Source organism: Carcharhinus amblyrhynchos, chromosome 35 (assembly GCF_965287045.1).
Source record: "Carcharhinus amblyrhynchos chromosome 35, sCarAmb.v2.hapA, whole genome shotgun sequence".
In the NCBI taxonomy this organism is placed as follows: Eukaryota; Metazoa; Chordata; class Chondrichthyes; order Carcharhiniformes; family Carcharhinidae; genus Carcharhinus; species Carcharhinus amblyrhynchos.
Genome location: NC_137358.1, coordinates 8,851,730 through 8,874,246, shown reverse-complemented (window position 1 = coordinate 8,874,246; position 22,517 = coordinate 8,851,730). Strand labels below are relative to the sequence as shown.

Sequence of the window (22,517 nt, the reverse complement as noted above, 5' to 3'; positions counted from 1 at the left end):
CTGCATGTTAACCTTCAGAAAATCTTGAACAAAGACTCCCAAGTCTGATTTCCTAAGCATTTTCCCATTTAGAAAATTGTCTATGTCTCCATTCCTCCTTCCAAAATGCAAAACCTCACACTTTTCCACATTGTATTCCATCTGCCACTTCTTTGCCCACTCTCCTAACTGTCCAAGTCCTTCTGAAGTGCCCCCCCCTTGTTTCCTCAATACTACCTGCCCCTCTACACATCTTCGTAACATCTGCAAACTTAGCAACAGTGCCTTCAGTTCCTTCTTCCAAATCGTCAATGTATATTGTGAAAAGTTGTGGTCCGAGCACCGACCCCTGAGGCATACCACTAGTCACTGGCTACCATTCTGAGAAAGACCGCTTTATAACCACTTTCTGCCTTCTGCCAGTCAGCCAATCTCTGATTTTGTATTTGAAGCACTCTTAGGACGTCTCAAAGCACTTTACAACCAGTGGAGTACTTTTGAAATCTGGTCACCGATTTGATGTTGGAAATGTGACAACTAATTTGTGCACAGCAAGCTCCCACAAACAATCTGACAATGACCACATAACCTGTTTCTGTGATGTTGACTGAAGAATAAATATAGGCCAGGATAACAGGGAGAACTTCCCTGCTTTTCTTCAAAATAGTTACTGCGAGACCTTTACCATTCATTCAAACAGGCAAATGGGGCCTCAATTTAACATGTGACCTGAAAGACGGCATCCCCAGCAGTGCAGCATTCCCTCAGGACTACACTAGAATGTCAGCCTTGATTCTTATTAAAGGTTCTATATCAATGCAGCGTTGTTCTTGCTAAGTGCCACACAATAGACTCTGGCTAAATTCCCTGGTTCCCCTTACTCCCCATCTTCAAGGAACTGTGACTACTCTTCCTTTACTGTAGACCTCAACGAGGCCCATGAGGTTGGCCTCTTGGAGCATTAGCTCCCTGACTGAGGCAATGATTGGAGCATTAGCTCCCTGACTGAGGCAATGATTGGAGTATGAGCTCCCTGATTGAGGTAAAGATTGGAGTATGAGCATCAATAAGCAAGTTACTGAAGAACCATAAAATAGAACCATAGAATCCCTCGCATGCAGAAGGTGACCATTCATCCCATCTAGTCAACACCAGCTCCCTAACAGATTATCCCACCAAGGCCCACCCTATCCCCATAATCCCACACATTTAGCATGGCCAATCCACCTAACATACACATCTTTGGACACTAAGGGGCAATTTAGCATGACCAATCCACCTAACCCGCACATCTTTTGAGCGCTAAGGGACAATTCCACCCAAATCCAATCCCAGTAACCCAACATATTTACCCTGCTAAACCCCTGACATTATGGGGCAATTTAGCGTGGGCAATCCACCTAACCAGCATGCCTTTCAGACTGTGGGAGGAAATCCATGCAGATATGAGGAGAACGTGCAGATTCCACAGAGTCATCCAAGGCCGGAATTGAACCCAGGTCCCTGGCACTGTGCAGCAGCAGTGTTAATCACTGTGCCTCAATGCGATGATAAATGCCAACACTTTGCTGCTGGTTGGGGCAGTAATTGGATTTGCTCTGCTATATAATCATAAAATAGAATCCCTGCAGTACAGGAGGCCATTCGGCCCTTCAAGTCTGCACCGACCACATCTCACCCAGGCCTATTCCAGCAACCACACGCATTTTACCCTGCTAGTCCCCCTGACACTGACGGACAATTCAGCATGGCCAATCCACCTAACCCGCGCATCTTTGGACTGTGGAAGGAAACTGGAGCGCCTGAAAGAAACGCACGCAGATACAGGGAGAATGTGCAAACTCCAAATTTGTTTGTGGACTGCACATAGCTGAGTAATCTCCACATTATTGGATATATTTCACTGCATGTCCCATTGGTCATCTGGGGAGTGAGTAGTATAACAGATTATGAAGATACCAACACAAATTTGAACAATTCCACTTTATTTGAATACCATTTAAATATGTTAGAAAAAGTTATTGGAGACCTTCAATGCCAAATACAAATTATCGACAAAAAAACACATTCTGTCCTAAGGGATGAACCTCAGTGGTTTTAATCTGTTGTTCTTGAAAACTAAATGGGAAACATTCATCCGTTGCCATGAAGTGGCTCTTTTTAAGCAAGAAACATGGGTGGACATGATGGGCTGAATGACCTCCTTTGCTATGATTACAAAAACCCATAGCACATGCCCCAACAAGATTCAAAACAACTCGGAGACAAAATGGGAAAGATGAGGAGATAATGGTCGGGTGACATGAGGTATTAAATAGCCTGTCAATGCAAAGGAAGTTTTGGGAAAGGATGGGGGCAGCACAGTGGTTAGTACTGCTGCTGCACAGCGCCAGGGACCTGGGTTCCATTCCCGACTTGGGATCCCTGTCTCTGCAGAGTTTGCACATTCTCTTCGTGTTTGCGTGGGTTTCCCCCGGGTCCTCCGGTTTCTTCCCACAGTCCAAAGATGTGCATGTTAGGTGGATTGGCCATGATAAATTGCCCCTTAGTGTTAGAGGGGCTAGCATGGGTGAGTGCATGGGGTCATGGGGATAGGGCCTGGATGGGACTGTGGTCAGTGCAGACTCAATGGGCTGAATGGCCTCCTTCTGCAGTGTAGGATCCTATGATTCAATGTTGGACTAGCAGATGAGTTCAAAGTTAATTATTGTCACAATTAGGCTTACATTAACACTTCAATGAAGTTGCTACGAAAATCTGCTGGTCACTACACTCTGGCTTTTGTGCGGTTATATGGAGGGAGAATTTAACATGGCCAATGCACCTAAACAACACTTTCAGAATGTGAGAGGAAATTGGAACACTGGAGGAAACCCACGCAGACACGGGAAGTCTGCGCAAAGACAGTGACCCAAGGAATCGAACCCAGGTTCCTGGTGCCGAGATACGGCCGTGCTAACCGCTGTGCTGATTTGAACAGAGTGGTTTTAGTTTTGCTGCCATATGACAGGAGAACATTCCAACTCATCCAAACTCTTTATGTTGGACAGGGAAAGGGAAACAGTGATCACAATTCTGCAATAAGTGGAAGAAGAAGTAATCTAGAAGTGAGTGTCGTCAGCAAACACAGACTGTGGATGAGTCTCAGGTTTGAAGGAGGGGAGGGAGGAAGGATAGATAGGATTTGGAGAGAGGAATTTGAGAGGAGCACTGACCATGGAACTGTTGGCGATGAAGATGACAATGAAAATATCAGTGAAGGCGGAGAAAACACCAAGGAAAACAGCTCCATTCATCACAGTTTTTAAAGAGGGAGTAGGTTTACCATTTTAATTTTCCATTCAAACGTGTAAATCCAAAACTCAAAGGAAACACATTAATACAAAACAAGGACATCTTTAATCAACATTGAAGGAAGAAACTTTGACATTTTTTTCATGCAAAATGAAAGCGTACAGGCCTGCTAACATGCAGCTCCAAAACATCATAGTATTGTTTAAACGCAGGGTAAAGCTCAATCTGCACTGGAACATCAAGCATTCTCAGGCCAGTACTGCCAGGGTTAGAGGCAGAGTAAAGATTCCTCTACACTACGCTGATAAAGTAGTCAGGCGAGTAACAGTGTGACATTTCTATTTCCCTTCTCAGCCACCTTTTAGTGTCACAACTAGGGTTACATTAACGTTGCAGTGAAGTTATTGTGAAAATCCCCTGGTTGCTGCACTCCTGTTCGGGTACACTGAGGGAGAATTTAGCACGGCCAATGCGCCCTAACCAGTACGTCTTTCGGACTGTGGGAAGAAACCAGAGCACCCAGAGGAAACCCACGCAGACACGGGGAGTCTCTGCACAGACAGTGACTCAAGCAGGGAATGGAACACACGTCCCTGGCGCTGTGAGGCAGCAGTGCTCACCACTGTGCCACCGTGCCGCCCACAGTTTCCTGAGTGAGCCGGTCTCTCTTTATGTAATGGCATTTAAGTATTGGGTAACTGCCATTACTCATCTCAGTCTGTAAGAGATGATCCTGTCACTTGGTCTAATTTAGATTTAACTCCAGATTCCAGAAGCAACTGAGTTTCTAACTCAGTGTACGTCTAATAACCTTGGCCTTAATTTAAATAGTAACAGTATTGGTCATCATGTTTCGAACGTATCTGGTTCAGGGCATGGTCTGGTGCTTTGGTCCTATGTGACCTTACAGCTTAAGTACCTTCTTGGACGACATGTTGGCCACAGTTTCCGCTGTGGCTCAGCTGGTAGCTTCCTGCCCCTGAGTCTGATGTTTGTGAGTTCAAAATCCCACTCTGGAGACTTGAGCACAACATCTAGGTTGATTCACTATGCGGTACTGAGGGAGAGTTGCACAATCAGAGGTGCCATCTTAGAGATGAGAGGCTAAATACCATTAGTCCTCTCAGGTAATGTTTTTATTTAAAAACTTGGGGACCCAAGTATCACAAAATGCTAAGAACGATGGATATATTCTCTCCACAGCACCCCCATCAGCCGGCAGCATATACCCTGACTCTGAGGAATTCATTTGGCATTCTTGATTTGGAGTCCTTTGAATGGGAAACTGGTGCAGTCCACCAAAAGAGCTACTGGGTGTCACAGTGGCACGCACTGCTGCCTCACAGGGATCCGTGTTCGATTTCAGCTTTGGGTGACTGTGTAAAGTCTGCACATTCTCCCCGTGTCTGCGTGGGTTTCCTCCGGGTTCTCCCGTTTCCTCCCACAGTTTGAAAGACATGTGGGTTAGGTGGATTGGCCATGCTAAATTGCCCCTTAATGTCGGGGGACTAAATACAAGGGGTTATGGGGATAGGGCCTGGGATTGTTGTCGGTGCAGGCTTGATGGGCCGAATGGCCTCCTTTTGCACTGCAGGGATTCTATGATGAACAAGAATCTAACATCCTACTGTTGGTGATACCTAGCCCTGGGAACTGAACCCTCGAGATACCATGGCCTCAAAGAGTGTATCATCTGACACAATTGGTATTTGACAATCAGTGCACAGACCTAACCCCTTTAAACCATGAATAAACAAAACTTTGTTATAAAAACCTGGTCCTATGATCTTTGATATGAGTCGAGACTTCTGTATGGAAGTCCAACACCTTTCTGTTGCAGCTAGAGCACAGTGCTCCATTGGTATGCATTCAAGACCATATGGAGAGGCCACATAGCCACACACACCACCTAAACGAATAGCTCATACTTAGACCTAGTACGAGATTGTAATTAGTCTTATCAAAAGCTCCTCCAATTACTTTAGTAGGAGATTGTAATTAGTCTATCAGGAGCTCCTCCAATCAGTTTTGGGCCTCACTGTCAAACCAAAAACAAAAAATGCTGGAATATCTCAGCAAGTCTGTGGAGAGAGAATAGAGCATTTTGAGTCTGGATGACCCTTCAGTCAGAGCTCCATGGGGCTTTATTGTGTTGGGTATGGTGGTAAAAATCTGGCTCCACAACCCTCACCTGTTGTCTCTCGCTGGGCAAGTTATTCCTGGCTGATTTTCCTCTCCCCGCACAGCGATTCGCACAGTCACGTGCAACTGTTACAGGATAAATTAGACAGGCTGGAGCCTGGAATCTAACCTAAAATCATTCAACTGCTGACACTCATCCTCATGGCTCCCTCAGTCGTAGACAAACCAGATACAAAACTGCATATAAAAACATAAGACAGCATGAAATGAAGGGAGACCATTCGGCCCATCAAGCCGGTTCCATCCAAAGAACACATACAATCTATTCTACTGCGGACACCGATCACTTAATTTATATCAGGAGGGAACATGGTGTGAAGCTTCCTATCCAACCCTCCCGTCCACAAAACACACACACACACACATACAATCATATAAATAATTCCCCATTTCCAATGTTCCTGCATGGCCATTCCAATTCAACACATAACATTCCCATGGCCTCAGCAGCAAAGAAAGCATTATATTCCATTTAATATCATTTTCACCCACACACACACACATCCTCATAACCGACTGCAAAACATTCATTGTGATTAAACCCCTGGCACCACGATCCTCTATATCACATCGATAAGTGGGGACCAAAGTCATCGCGGTCCTAAAAATAATTTCAGCTTTGAACCATTTTTTTTCCTGAAGAAATTCAGTCTTAATTCCAACCCACTCTTTTGCTCCTAAATTTTACATTTGAACTTTCGGGACAAAATTATGTCCAGTCGGTGAAACTCGTTTCTGAACTCTTAAACACGCGTTCGCTATATTCCTATGTGCACTATTTTCCCAGAGTGTAAACTGCTCCGGTATTACCGCTGTTTCTAGATTGAAGAATGGCCTGGCGTCAGTGCAGCAATAAAAGGCCTGCGGCCTGCAGAATAGGTAATGAACAAGCCTAGGTTCACTGCTGGGCTTTATAGTCAAGAGAGAGAACGAACTGGCTAAAAGTTCAAAGGGCAGTTCTTTGGCCTGTCCATCTTTCCCCTTTAAAAGGTGCAGGTTCAATCTGAGGAGATTGTGGAATGCACGTGTTTCACTTCCGGATTACGATTTCACCACGCTGTCAGTGTAGAGGCCCACGTTCCTCGTGATGTGGCTGGGTTTGATGGACTTGCAGTCTGTGGGACCGCCGTAAGGGTGTTCAAACAGAGACAGTTCTGTCCTCTTCCCGTGCACTGTTATGAGGCAGGTGCTATAGTCGAGCAGTGGTGATGACGACTGCCTGGGAATGGGCAAGCTCAGCGTCAGCCTGGCGGCCGGCTTACTCTGCACGCCGTCCTCCTTATTAATCACACCAGGGGAGCCCGCTGGACCTTGGTCAACACCAACGACGGGGGAAGCCGTCTCCAGGCAGCCGCATTTCTGCTGGGGTTTCGACAGCCGCGTGGCTCCGTTGGACATGGTGACGTCTTTCCCCCGGCTTTTCCTGGCGTTCCCAAACAAGAGGGTAAACGGGTTGAAGGTGCTGGCAACCAGCTTGCTCTGGAAGCCCAGCAGCTTTGGGATGGGGCCCGTTTCCGCTGGTTGCGCGGCCTGGTAGGAGCCAAAGCGTGGGGCTGAGGAGTAGGCCGACTTCACGTCCAGCGAGAAAGAGCGCTTCAAGCAGCTGGCGTGCGACGTTCGCTCCGGCGAGAGGCGGAGGTCCGTAAGCCCGTGCTGCAAGTCTGCCATCTCTGGTGAGCCTTTCTCCAAATTCCTGGGAAAGCTACCTTCATCATTGCCAGTCCCTTTATCGAGGAGGCCCGGATGTTGCCCTGCGATGATCTGGGTGGAACAACGAGGGGCAAATGTTTCTACCTCTTCATCAGACTCTTCACAAGTCTCGGGCTGGGAAGTTTCTTCTTCTGTTGGGCTGTTATCCGGGGGAAGGAGGCTTCGCTTTGAGTGGGCTGAGGCCTGGATACGGTGGATGCTCTTCTCGTATTCCACTAACTGACCCAGGAAGTTGAAGTTGGGAGATATCGACGGCCTTCGATCTTTTACAAACCTGATTGAGGCAAACGATATTCAGACAGTTACAAACAAAATGGACAATAAAAACCGACCTGGCCCCGGCGCTCAGGCCTTCAAAACTGAGAGGTGTGCTCCAGGGCTCCCACCCTGCAGGGGCCTTTAACCTCTGCAGCGGTCAGGATTTTGGGGAAGCGGTTAGCTTGGCTCTGACACCCTTCACTATCCTGGTCATGCTCATTGCCACATGAGTGAGGACATGGAGAGCGCAAGTTGGCTTTGAGGGCAGAATGCTGAATGAGGGTGAGGAATTGGGGACCAGGCAGAGAGACACCAATCAGCCAAACGAGCATTAGGAACAATAAAAACAGAGGAGTGCAGTTCAGCCTCTGGGGTTGATTCCACCATTTAATTTTTTTTCAATAATTGATACCCTCTAACAAAGATAATTTGTCAAATTCAGTCATGCAAGTCCCACCACCCATCTACTGGGACAGCATTCCAGATTTCTACTGTTGTTTTTGCAAGGAAGCACTCCCTGAATTCCCTCCTGATTATCTTTTCACTTCCCTCTCCCTCCCTCTACTTGTTTCTCCATGTCTCTCAGCTATTTTCCCCTCTGTTTCTCATTCCCCCTCACGGGGGTGGGGTAGCACAGTGGTTAGCACTGCTGCCTCACGGCGCCAGGGACCTGGGTTTAATTCCCAGCTTGGGGTCTCTGTCTGTGTGAAGGCTGCACGTTCTCCCCGTGTCTGCCTGGGTTTCCTCCGGGTGCTCTGGTTTCCTCCCACTGTCCGAAAGATGTGCTGATTAGGGTGCACTGGCCATGCTAAGTTCTCCCTCAGTGTACCCGAACGGGCGCTGGAGTGTGGCAACTAGGGGATTTTAACTTCATTGCAGTAAGCCTACTTGTCACAATAATAAATAAACTTCAAACTATGTGCCTCTCCATCGCACCCTCTATCTTAACACTGTTCCTTCTCTCTATTTTTCCTGTTGTACTTGTGTCCCTATCTCTCTGTCTCTCTTTGTCGGGTCCTTACACTTTTCTCTCTCTCTCTCTCAGTCACTCTCTCTCTCTCTTTCCCGATCTCCCTCTCCAGTACAATCTCAGTGTTGTTTCTCAACCGATTTTCAATTAACCTTTGGAAACCTGATCTGATGCAGACTGGACACTCTCCTTGTCTCGCAGAATCTACATCTATGTTTGCTATCTCATTTCATCAAATCTCCCAGAACATGGTCCTGTACCTGTATGCATCGTCCAAAGAGAAATCCATTGTCCTCATGATATAAGCGATTGCAATCGCTGCAGATCGTGAGATCCCAGCCAAGCAATGAACCAAAACCCTGGACTTCATTGACCTCACCGTATCTGCATGAAACAGAAAGAAACAATACATTATTTCGGAAAGGAAGAACCAACTTTTTCTTGTCTAACAACTGTTGTTGGTGCTATTGGGTAAGAGAGAGAGAGATGGGTGGCACAGTGGTTAGCACTGCTGTCTCACAGCGCCATCAATCCAGGTTTGATTCCAGCCTTGGGTTACTGTGTGGAGTTTGCACATTCTCCCCACATCTGCGTGGGTTTTCTCTGGGTGCTCTGGTTTCCTCCCACAGTCCAAAGATATGCAGGTAAGGTGGCTTGGCCATGCTAAGTTGCCCCTTAGTGTCCAAAGATGTGTGGGTTAGGTGGATTAGCCATGCTAAATTGCCCTTTAGTGTCAGGCAGGACTAGAAGGGTAGATTCATGGGCTTATGGGGGGGGAGATGGGGTAGGGCCTGGGTAGGATTGTTATTGGGGCATGTCTGATGGGCCGAATGGCCTCCTTCTGCACTGTAGTTGACACACCGGTCTATCTCTCTACTGATCTTTGGAAAGCACTGTGGGACCTTTCCTTTAGGGCACTGGGTGGACCTGTAAAGCCTTTGGCTCTAAGGACCTTGTCTGCTGATGTCATCGGTTAATGAGACTCGGGGGTGGGAGGGGTGCTGTGGTGAGGGTGCTAGAATTGGCCATGTCACTATTAAGGGAAGGGGAGGAAGTATTTCTGACAGGGCACAGCTCTGTTACCCTCCAGCACTCAACTGCTGGTTGACACTCAACCTCCAGAACCAGTCTAGAAGATCTTCCACCTGGGTGAACCATACGAGAGCAACTGTGGCATGGTACCCCAGAAACAGTCAGTTCCTTGAGAGATGCTGGAGGTAAATAGAGAATGAGAATGAAAGCTTCTATTTATATAGCCCCTTTTAATATAGTCACCCCCATCTCAAGGTAGGAGCAGAATGATGGCACAGTGGTTAGCACTGCTGCCTCACAGCGCCAGGGACTCAGGTTCGATTCCCGGCTTGGGTCACTGTGTGGAGTTTGCACATTCTCCCCGTGTCTGCATGGGTTTCCTCCGGGTGCTCCAGTTTCCTCCCACAGTCCAAAGATGTGTGGATTGGCCATGCTAAATTGCCCCTTAGTGTCAGGGGGACTAGCTAGGATAAATACATGGGATTATGGGATAGGACCTGGGTGCAGACTCGATGGGCTGAATGGCCTCCTTCTGCACTGTCTGATTCTATGAGTAGACCACATGGCCCATTGAGCCTGCTCTGCCATTCAATAACATCTTGGGCTTTTGCCCCATTTTCCTGCCTGTTCTCCACATCCATTGATTCCCTGAGACACCAAAGTTCTGTCTATTTGTGCAAACTTTAAATGTGAGCCATTGCTAGACCTAGAGTAATTTCACTGGGCCATCATCGTCCCTTTGTGGGGATACAAAGCTCTGAGGTCACATACCAACCGACTCAAGAACAGCTTCTTCCCTGCTGCTGATAGACTTTTGAATGGACCTTCTGGAACAAGCTGCCAGAGGTAGTAGTAGAAGTGGGTACAATTTTGCCTTTTAAAAAGCGTTTAGACAGTTACATGGGTAAGATGGGTATAGCGGGATATGAGCCAAATGCAGGCAATTGGGACTAGTTTAGGGGTTTAAAAAAAAGGCGGCATGAACAAGTTGGGCCAAAGGGCCTGTTTCCATCCTGCAAACCTCTATGACTTTAAGAGTAAGTCAGTGAGCACAAGGGTAATGGATGGCTGGAACTTGGTACAAGTTGGAGGAGAAAACTGTGGTTTATGATATTTACTGACCCCAGGGTACAGTACTAACTGTACAATTGTCCCCTGTGTCTTAGTCTACCTTTCACACATCAGGTGCATACCTATGAATTCCACAGACTTGTTCAGCCAAGGTAAGAGACTCTCACAGTAGCTGTCGTTGACCGGAATCCGCAAGAAATGGCTGTCAGGGATGAAGGCAGGCTTTGGGCAGTTACTGCTCACGTTCAAGATATGGGTGATCCCGTTATGAACCATCAACTCCTGCAAGAGAAAGTCACACAGCAATCAAAAGCCATCCACCATTCTGCACTGCCTTCTTCCTCCTATCACTGTTTATTTTTATTCATTCGTGGGACATGGGCGTCACTGGCAGGACCAGCATTTATTGCCCATCCTTAGCTGCCCTCAGAGGGCAGTTGAGAGTCAACCACATTGCTGTGGCTCTGGAGTCACATGTAGGCCAGAACGGGTAAGGACGGCAGATTTCCTTCCCTAAAGGGCTTTAGTGAACCAGATGGGTTTTTCCAACAATGGTTTCATGGTCATCAGTAGATTCTTAATTCCAAGTATTTTTTGTTGAATTCAAATTCCACCATCTGCCGTGGCAGGATTTGAACCTGGGTCCCCGGATCACTAGCCGGGTTTCTGGATTAATAGTCTAGCAATAATACCACTAAGCCACTGCCTCCCCTGCTGCTTTCAGACTTTAGAACAGACCTACCTCGCATGAAGTTGATCTTTCCCTACACCCTCGCTGTGCCTGTAACATCACATTCTGCATTCTCTCCTTCTTTATGAACGGTATGCTTTGTCTGCACAGCGCACCAGAAACAATACTTTTCACTGTATACTAATGCATGTGACAATAATAAATCTAATCAAATCGGATAGGGGGAATTATGGTGGCCGGGGGCAGGGGGTGGGGCGGACCATGTAAACGTCTGTTGCCCTCGAGCGAGATTTTCCGGCCTTGGAGTGAGCGCAGCCGGAAAATCCCATCCACTGTCTTCACAGCCCCTGCACAGTCCAACCCGGACTCTAAAGCAGCAGCTTAATCTCCTCAGCAAAGGTTGATGACAGCTGCTCCTCTAATCCCCAGAAGTGATGAAACAGAACTCCAGGATCTCCATAATCCAGCTTCATCCCATTCCCAACCTGGTGATCCCCATTGGATGCTGCGCGGCAGACAACTGGCAGAATCCTGAAGGACTTTTGTCATTTCTCTGAGGATTCCACCAATCTTCTGCTGAGGTTCTGGGAGAACGCCCCCCCCACCCACCTCCCATCCTGGAGGTTTTATTTTGTTTTGAAGGTGGGGTGGAGGGTTCTGATTCCACATGAGGCTGATGACATCAGGATGATTCTGGGGATGGCGGGATTGATGTATGAGGAGAGATTGACTAGGTTAGGATTGTTTTTGCTGGAGTTCAAATGAGGGGCTGAATCTCATAGAGACTTATCTACACAGGGTAGATACAGGGAGGACGTTCCTGGTAGGGGAGTCCATTACGCAAGCCAGCTCCCATCCATTGACTCCATCTACACTTCCCGTTGCCTTGGAAAAGCAGCCAGCACAATCATGGACCCCACGCACCCCAGACATTCTTTCTTCCACCTTCTTCCATTGGGAAAGATACAAAAGTCTGAGGTCACGTACCAACCGACTCGAGAACAGCTTCTTCCCCGCTGCTGTCAGACTTTTGAATGGACCTACATACATTAAGTTGATCTCTCTCTATACCCTAGCTATGATTGTAACACTACATTCTGCCCTCTCTCCTTTCCTTCTCTATGAACGGTATGTTTTGTCTGTATAACGCACAAGAAACAATACTCTTCACTGTATGTTAATACATGTGACAATAATAAATCAAATCAAATCAAAACCAGGGGTCAGTCTGAGGATTCGGGGTAGACCGTTTAGGACGGAGATGAGGAGACATTTCTTCACCCAAAGAGTGATGAGCCTGTGGAATTCATTACCACAGGAAGTAGTTGATGCCAAAACATTGAGTGTATTCAAGAGGCGGCTGGATATAGCACTTGGGGTGAATGGGATCAAAGGTTATGGGGAAAAAGCAAGATTAGGCTATTATGGGGAAAAAGCAAGATTAGGCTATTGGATTAGATGATCGTAATGAATGGTGGAGGTGGCTCGAAGGGACAAATGGCCTCCTCCTGCTCCTATCTTCTATGTTTCTATGTTTTAAACATGTCCTTTCTAACTCTAAGCTGGACCAACCTTATTCAGAACATCATTCTGGGAGCCCAGGTAGACATAGGGGAGGATCTGAGTAGGTCCCGAGTCACAGGTGGAGAGACACGGCTGTGAGATACTGCTGGGCAGAGAGCTACTTGACTTCCCTTCGCACAAGCTGGGAAAGCAGGAAGAAAATTCCGCAAAACCCCCTGCGAAGAGAAAAGGATCACAGGAATAACTTTTATTATTTATTAGTCACAGATAGGCTTACATTAACACTGCAATGAAGTTACTGTGAAAATCCCCTCATTGCCACACTCCAGTGCCTGTTTGGATACACTGAGGGAGAATTTAGCACGGTTCAATGCGCCCTAACCAGCACATCTTTCGGATTGTGGGAAGAAACCAGAACACCTGAAGGAAACCCACACAGACATGGGGAGAACGTACAGACTCCACACAGACTGTCCCAAGTTGGGAATCGAACCCGGGTTCCTGGTGCTGTAAGGCAGCAGTGCTAATCAACTGTGCTACCATGCAGTAGGATAAGGTGAAGAGTAGATAATACCATATACACACACAAACTAAGACTCCTTCATAACCATCCATCCATGTAGAATTACAAATTCTCCACCCAATGTTTGAATTTAAATTCTACAATTTGCTATGGTGGGACTTGAACCCATGTCCTCAGAGTCAACCACACTATTGTGGGTAACATGCAGGCCAGATTGGGTAAGGATGGAAGACTTCCTCCCATAAAGGACACTGGTAAACATGGTCATCATTACTGCTACAGGAGGTCTTCTGCTGGGGGGAGTGGGGGTGGAGTTCATGAGAAGATATTGCCGATAGTGACCTTTTTCATCCAGGTATCATGCATCCAGTCAGTGCAGACTCAATGGGCCGAATGGCCTCCTCTGCACTGCAGGGATTCTATGATTCTATTCAATTTTTTAAAAATTCATTCGCAGGACACAGACGTCACTGGCTGGCTATCATTTATTGCCCATCCCTAATTGCCCTTGGAGGGCAGTAGAGATTCAACCATATTGCTGTGGCTCTGGAGTCACAGGTAGGCCAGCCCAGGTAAAGACGATTGATTTCCTTCCCTAAAGGGACATTAGTGAACCGGATAGGTTTTTCCAACAATGGACAATGGTTTCATGGTCATCTGTAGATTCTTAATTCCAGATTTTCTTTATTGAATTCAAATTCCACCAGCTGCCTTAGCAGGATTTGAACCCAGGTTCCCAGAACATTAACTGAGTTTCTGGATTAATAGTCTAGCGATAATACCATGAGGCCTTCCCCTGAATTTAAATTCCCCACCTGCCATGGTGGGATGTGACCTCATGTTCTCTGGACTGTTAACTGACAGTAAGAAGTCTCACAACACCAAGTTAAAGCCCAACAGGTTTATTTGGTAGCACAAGCTTTCAGAGCGCCGCCCCTTCATCAGGTGAGTATCACTCCGAAAGCTCGTGCTATCAAATAAACCTGTTGGACTTTAACCTGGTGTTGTGGGACTTATTACAGTGCTTACCCCAGTCCAATGCTGGCATCTCCACATCATTATTAATTGACACCACTGGGTTACGAGTCCAGTGGCATAATCACAATGCTACCACACCCAGTTGGCAGATACTAACAGTGAGACTTTTTCTTCGAATCATGTACCTTTAAGAAAATATATATTGTTGAACTGTTTCTCCAGTTTGTGCAGGAGGTTGGCGATGATGTCACTGGCCGGAGGAGCCTTTGCATTCTCTGTTTCTTGATCATACAGCACCAGCTCCTTTGCGTCCAGGTCCTTTATCTGAGGAGTAAGAGACAAGATGGCTCAGATGAAAGAGTTTTCTTTTTCTCTCTTTATGAACTTGCCCCAGTTCCCAACTGCATCCACTCCCATTCATGTTAGTCAGACATGTTCCTGGTGGTTTATCACATGACCCCCTGCCTCCAACTGCCCTTCCCCCACAACCTCGTCACTTAGCGTGTTCACTACCACCTTCCCACGGCCAATCGGAAAGTGAACAAGTGGAGTCTAAATGGTGAGAAGTCTGGACAGTAAAGAGAGGGAGAAGATGTGCCCATTGGTGGAAAGATCAAGACTAGCGCTCACTCATTGAAGATGACTGACAAAAGAAATAACCACAGCCCGAGGAGAAACTTTATTTTTTAGGCAGCGAGCAGGCTCGTAGAGGCCGAATGGCCTACTCCTGCTTCTATTTTCTACATTTCTATGCGTGGTTAGAATCTGGAATGCCTGAGAGTGCACGGTGGATGCAGATTCAATCCTGATTTTTAGAAGGGAATTTGATAAGTATCTGATGAGAAAATGTTTGCAGGAAATTGGGCAGGAGCATGTGACCAACTACATTGCTCTGACAGAGAGCCAGCATGGTTTTGACAGGCTGAATGGCCTCCTTCTGTGCTCTGTCCATTCTATAATTCTGTCATTGCACAATTCACAGAATTCCTATGGTGCAGAAGGAGGCCATCTGGCCCATCGAGTCAGCACTATTCCTTCAACAGAGCATTTTACACAGGCCCATTCCCCAATTCCCATCACCTTCATGCATTCATCCTGTTAATATCCCATACTAACCATCTTTGGACACTGATGGGCAATTTAGCATGGACAATCCACCCTAACCTGCACATCTTTGGACACTAAGGGGCAATTTAGCATGACCAATCCACCTATTGAGTAATTCTTTGGACATTAAGAGGCAATTTAGCACAGGCAATCCACCTAACCCACATATCTTTGAACACTAAGGAGCAATTTAGCATGGCCAATCCACCTAACCCATACATCTTTGGGCAACATGGGGCAGTTTAGCATGGGCAATCCACCTAACCTGCACGTCTTTGGATATTAAGGATCAATTTAGCATGGCCAAACCATCTAACCCGCATATCGTTGCACACTAAGAGGCAATTTAGTATGGCCAATCCACCTAATCTGCATATCTTTGGAGTGTGAGGGGAAACCGAGCACCCAGAGGACACCCACGCAGACACAGGGAGAACGTGCAAACTCCACACAGGCAGTTACCCAAGCCAGGAATCAAACCCAGATCCAGATCCCTGGCGCTGTGAGAATGACTCTTGTTTGTCTGTCAAAATGTTTTTCTCTATAGGACTGACAGATGAAAATGTTCAACATGAATGGGAAACATTTCTTCAATGCCTGCCGGACGTTTTCCCCTGAGTCATTGAAAGCAGTGACTAGGAGATTGATCTTCAATTCCTGGAAATCCTGGAATATTGCCAACCCATTTAAACATCCTGCTCCGTGCATGAATGTCAACAAAACAAAGGAGATAGTCATCGACTTCAGGAAGCGTAAAGGAGAACATGCCCCTGTCTACATCAATGGGGATGAAGTAGAAATGGTTGAGAGCTTCATGTTTTTAGGTGTCCAGATCACCAACAACTGTGGTTCCCCATGCCAACACTATAGTTAAGAAAGCCCACCAATACTTCTACTTTCTCAGAAGACTAAGGAAATTTGGCACGTCAGCTATGACTCTCACCAACTTTTACGGAAACAGCCAGAAAGAATGCTTTCTGTGGTGCATCACACTTGGTATAGCTCCTGCTCTGCCCAAGACCACAAAAAAACTACAAAGGGTCATGAATGTAGCCCAATCCATCACGCAAACCAGCCTCCCATCCACTGACTCTGTCTACACTTCCCGCTGCCTCGGGGAAAAGCAGCCAGCATAATTAAGGACCCCCACGCACCCCTGACATTCTCTCTTCCACCTTCTTCTGTTGGGAAAAAGGTACAAAAGTCTGAGGTCACGTACCAACCGACTCAAGAACAGCTTCTTCCCTGCTGCTGTCAGACTTTTGAATGGACCTATCTCACATTACGTTGATCTTTCTCTACACTCTAGCTATGACTGTAACACTATATTCTGCACTCTCCCATTTCTTATCTATGAATGGTATGCTTTGTATAGCACGCAAGAGACAATACTTTGCACTCTATAGTAATACATGTGACAATAATAAATCAATCAAATCAAAGGTGCAGAGAGATAGAGAAGATGATTGGAAACAATAGGGAAGAAAAAATAGGGGAGAGAGAGGAAAATGGCCAGAACAAACCGTTATTGTTGGACTCGGCTGCAGGGGGTCAGCGAGTGACTCTTCCTCAGTTGTGATCTCTGAGGCGCAGATGTTAACTGCATTCAGCACGTGAAGGACGTGATAGTCAGCAACAGGGCGACAGTCGACAACTAACATCTTCTCCTTTTGGCCTTGCAACATGGCCGCCAGCCTATTGGCCCTGATGGCTTTCACCGGCTTCTTGTCTCCTGCCATTAGATTCTGGAGAAGAACGAACATTTGAAAAAAATTAAGTCACTCTTTAATTAACGATTTAACCTCCCCCAACACCCCTCCCTCCCAACCAACTGTTCTCTCCTGAAGACCCTGACTCATCCTGCTCCATTTGTCACATATGGGCGAGTTTTGGGCGAATCAGAGCAGGCGAGGGGCAGACCACGGAACGCTCCACTGACCTTGGGCAGGGTTTTCCGGTTTTGGGATGAGCGCCGGAAAATCCCACCCATTACATCTAGGCCTCATGCATTGGCAGGCTATTTGATTGTGTGGGGCATCACCAATCCCTGAATCTTAGAATCACTACAGTGCAGAGGGAGGCCATTTGGCCCATCGGGTCTGCACCAATTACAATCCCACCCAGGCCCTATCCCGATGACTCCACATTTTTACCCTGTTACATTTACCCTGATGCAAAGGGGCAATTTAGCATTGACAATTCACCTAACGTACACACCTTTGGACACCAAGGGGCAATTTAGCATGCCAATTCACCTAACCTACACATCTTTGGACACCATGGGACAACTTAGCATGGACAATCCACCTAACCTAACACCTTTGGACACTAAGGGGCAATTTAGCTTGGCCAATCCACCTAACCTAAACATCTTTGGACACTAAGGGGCAATTTAATATAGCCAACCCAACTAACCTGCACATCTTTGGAGTGTGGGAGGAAAGTAGAACACCTGGAGGAAACCCACGGATTCTGGGGAGAATGGGATGGTTTGCTATATTAAAGGTGCTATATAAATGCAGGTTTCTATGGAAGATTCAGCAACCATGCTGCACAAACTGCCAGTTGCCAATCAGGCGGTGACTGGGGAACGCTCCCAGCCGGCATGGGAACACCACCGGCTTTTGATTGACGTGCACTCTGGGACACTGCTGTCACAGGGAGTCCCAACACAAAACCCCCTTGTGGATATCACCCAGTGATGTCAAAGCGGATTGAGGGGATTAACTCCCAGGCGAATGCCTTAGTTAATACCTAAGCTTCCCTTGAGAATCACCAGTGTTAACAAAACTGTGGACCAGGAAAATACAAGCTCTGGCACTCCAGATGTGAGATATAATCCAACAATTATCTGTGGCTTTTGACTAAAAATTAAGTAAAGTTCAAACAAATAGAAAGAGAAACAAGTTCAGCACTCTAGTAATGGTGAAGGTTACTTTTCCAGACTCCCAAGAGCTGCGCCATCTCTCCTGAACATGATTCACTGCGGCTCAATGGGTAACCCTCCCACCTCCGAGCCAGAAGCTCAAGTCCTATTCTGCAATGAGCTGAGAACTCCCAGTGCAGTACTGCAGGAGGACTGCACTGTTGGCAGTGCCATCTTTTGAGATGCGACATTAAACTACAGCGCCCTCTCAGGTGGGAGTAAAAATCCCATGGCATTATTTTGAAGAAAAGCAGGACAGTTCTTCGACCCCACATCCGGTATCTGTTAACAAACCATCCAGTGCGCAGGTGCTGTGGTGACGTCAATACCTATATATTTTTCGCTGTGTATTATTCTGCCTGGAATGATTATGCCTCAGTTGGATTGCATTATACTCCAAAAAATTCCTTGTCTCTCTCTCTCTCTCCCTAACCCCCACCCCCCGCCTCCCATTTCTCTGCTCAAGAATCTCCTCAGAGATCAAGATTCTCCTGTTGTGTAGCTCTGTCCAAAACAAAACCCAGTCCATCACACAAACCAGCCTCCCATCCATTGACTCTGTCCACACTTCCCGCTGCCTCGGAAAAGTAGCCAGCACAATCAAGGACCCACGCGCCCAGGACATTCTCTCTTCCACCTTCTTCCGTCAGGAAAAAGTCTGAGGTCATGTATCAACCAACTCAAGAACAGCTTCTTCCCTGCTGCTGTTGAATGGATCTACCTCACATTAAGTTGATCTTTCTCTACACTCTAGGTATGACCATAACATTACATTCTGCACCCTTTCCTCTCCTTCTCTCCTCTGTGCGCAATGAACGGTATACTTTGTACAGCGCGCAAGGAACAATACTTTTTACTGTATCCCAATACATGTGACAATAATAAATCAAATCAAAAGCATTCTGAAAGAAAATGTTTTTTAATAAATCATGGAAATGTACAGTACAATGGAGGCCATTCAGCCCTCATCACTGTACTGTCTGGAAATGGAACTATCCAGTCTCATTAAGTCTCCATGATTTATAATCACTCAATTCATCAACAAAAATCTTTAAGCAGACTGGCCTGGATTTTTACATATCTGAAAATTCTGCACAGAATTTGCCCACCACACTCTATCAGGGTTAAATACTTACATCTTTGCCCCCGTTCGCTTTCTTCGCACTTCTAATATCTTTCCTCTCCAACTGTTTGGTCAATGGCTTCACCAGCCCCTTGTGGTCACCCGTTCTACACTTACAAACGGAAGCATTTATTTAACGGCTTTCATGGCTTCCCAAAGCACTTTGCAGCCACTGGAAGTTATTTCTGAAGGAAACTTGGTAAGCAAATTGCACGCAGCAAGCTCTCAGAAGCAGCACTGTAACAATGGCCAGGTGACCTGATTTAGTGATCATCATCGAAGCATAGAATCCCTACGGTGCAGAAGGAGGCCATTTGGCCCATCGAGTCTGCACTGACTCTCCGACAGAGCATTTTACCCAGGCCCTACCCCCATAATGCCATGTATTTACTTTGCTAATCCACCTAACCTGCACATCTTTGGACACCAAGGGGCAATTTAGCATGGCCAATCCACCTAACCTGCACACCTTGGGAGGAAAACACGAGCATCCAGAGGAAACCCATGCAGACACAGGGAGAATGTGCAAACTCCACACACAGACAGTGACCCAAGGCCGGAATCGAACCTGGGTCCCTGGCATTGTGGACAATAACTATTGGCCATGACACTGCCAGAACTCAACATCCCTCTCCCACCTTCAAAATAGTGGGCAGCAGATCATTTACATTCACCTGCGAGGACAGATGGGGGTCTCGGGTTAACATTGCAAGGGATCTTCCTCAGCACTGCGCTGGAGCATCAGCCTAGATTATGTGCTCAAGTCAGATAATAATCCTTGCATAAGAAAAATCCCAATTTTCTCCATGTTGGTGGCACTAAATGGATGTTATCCTCCCCACGACCCCCTCACCCTCCCCTTGTTAACCATTCACCACTCACCCTTCTCAAACCTCTGTCGAGTTTCCCCTGCTCTGTTCCAATGAAGACAAAACCCTTCTCTTCCAAATCTGGCATCTTAACTACACGCTGACATAATCTCAGACCAATCTGTCATTTACCTCTTCCTCCTCCTTTAAGACAGTGGGGTCCTCAACAACTCTGCAGGCAGTATTGTAGCAATGGTCCAAGCAAGATTGTAGTCCAGAATGTGGAGATGCTGGCGTTGGACTGGGGTAAACAGGCAAGATTCACCAACAAGCCCCTTTTTGCTTGTACATTCAGTCAACACCAATACCACCACCCCCCCCCCCACGACTTCTCAATAAACTAAGCAAGATCCACTACTTTTGTACTGCCTGTCCCACCTTTCAATGGTTTAGGGGGGGCGGCTAAAATGTTTCAGCCATCTGCTGCAGCGAAGGGGATAGATAACATCTCTTAAAAAAACAAAACAAGACTTTGCAAAATCCAACTCTCACCTTAACTGTCCCAAGGCAACCTCAGAGGTGTCTGGGGCAAATGACATCAAATCGATTAAATATTTAAAACCACGTAAAGTGACTGCAGAGCTGATTTGACAGAAGAATGGCAGTGGGGGGGGGGGGGGGGGAGAGAAAAACGCTTCATGATTGATGACTTACCAAAAAGTTGCCACGATAATAGATAATATATTTTGTTTTAGAAAATTAGCTGCAAAAATGCATGCCTCCACCTCGATATTAGCACATTTTTTTTGCACCTCACATATCAGTGCAATCTTAAAATTAATTCTTAGCAACATGTCACCTTTGACAGAATTTTCCCCCGACTGATGCATGTCCACACCTGGGTAAGGGTGTTTTTTTTTGTTGCTGTTGCGAATATTATTAACCTACCTCTTGTATAAATTCCTCTTCTGTTTGCAGGGGTATTTTAAAATCTTGTCAGCGGCGGTATTGATGTATCCCAGGCGTTTGCAGGTAAGAGCGGGTCCCTTGCACCATGCACTCAGGATTCACACACACACATATACACTCTCTCTCTCTCTTTCTGTGTCTCTGTAATAGCTTCGATCTCTTTCCCCCCCTCCCTCTCTGAATACAATGAGGTAATGCGGTTAAAAATAGTTCAGGTACAGCAAATATGTCATCTCTAACCAATGGCAGGCTTTCCCCTTGTGTTGTGTTTTTTCTCTCCCTCTCCTGACTGATGTCAGAGGTTTTTTAGACATGTCGACTTCTCTCTCTCTCTCTGGGACATGCATAGAGACATGGATTTAAAAGACAATCCATCAGATTGATGATCAGATGTTGAGCAGAAGAAGAATTTTTTTTATTTTTTTATGAAAAAAAGCCAGTGCAATTCCCTGCACCATTCATTTCACATCACCCTTCCTGCTGGCCTATTGTCTAATCGCCTCGCATTGTCCCCGTTTGCAAGTTATCCCCCCACCCCAGCATCGTTTGAGCAGTGACAATGGCCTTTCAAGCACCCCAATATATCCCCCAGAGCACTTCCAAACCAATGAAAGTAGTTTTTTTTTATGTTCTGAAATGTAGGCGCTGCTGTAATGTGAGGGGGAGGGTGACAATTCGTACACAGCAAGATTCCACAAACAGTTGCTATGATCATAACTTGGCTTCTTGTTTTCTCCAGAACAAAGAGAAGGCTGAGGGTATGGGGTGAGGTGGGGGAGGGGGGCGGGGGGGGGGGTCGTGGTGTGGGGGACATTAAATTATTGAATCCTTGCAGTGCAGAAGGAGGCCATTCGGCCCATCCATCCTGTACCGTCAACAATCCCACCCTGTCCGCAAAACCCCACGTTTTTACCCTGCTGGTCCCCCTGGCATTCAGGTGCAAATTAGCTTGACCAATCCACCTTACCTGCACATCTTTGGACACTAAGGGGCAATTTAGCGTGGCCAATCCAGCTAACCCACACATCTTTGGATATTAAGGGGCAATTTAGCATGGCCAATCCACCTAACCTGCACATCTTTGGACACTAAGGGGCAATTTAGCATGGCCAATCCACCTAACCCGCACATCTTTGGACACTAAGGGGCAATTTAGCATGGCCAATCCAGCTAACCCACACATCTTTGGACACTAAGGGGCAATTTAGCATGGCCAATCCACCTAACCTACACATTTTTGGGCACTAAGGGGCAATTTAGCATGCCTAATCCACCCTAACCTGCACATCTTTGGGCACTAAATGGCAACTTAGCATGGCCAATCCACCTAACCTGCACATCTTTGACTGTG

The 22,517-nt window shown here is 46.6% G+C and overlaps 1 protein-coding gene across 1 annotated transcript; it reads right to left on the bottom strand.

The window, feature by feature from the left end:
• Positions 1-1,923: 1,923 nt before the first annotated feature.
• On the bottom strand, positions 1,924-21,278 carry LOC145361723 (dual specificity protein phosphatase 8-like). The gene is made up of 7 exons (XM_080217648.1): positions 21,146-21,278; positions 16,863-17,084; positions 14,418-14,556; positions 12,780-12,946; positions 10,639-10,798; positions 8,674-8,797; positions 1,924-7,459 (listed from the first exon to the last, which is right to left on the bottom strand). The coding sequence occupies exons 2-7, from the start codon at positions 17,076-17,078 to the stop codon at positions 6,517-6,519; spliced, it is 1,749 nt and encodes a 582-aa protein (XP_080073774.1). The 5' UTR covers positions 17,079-17,084; positions 21,146-21,278; the 3' UTR covers positions 1,924-6,516.
• Positions 21,279-22,517: the final 1,239 nt, after the last annotated feature.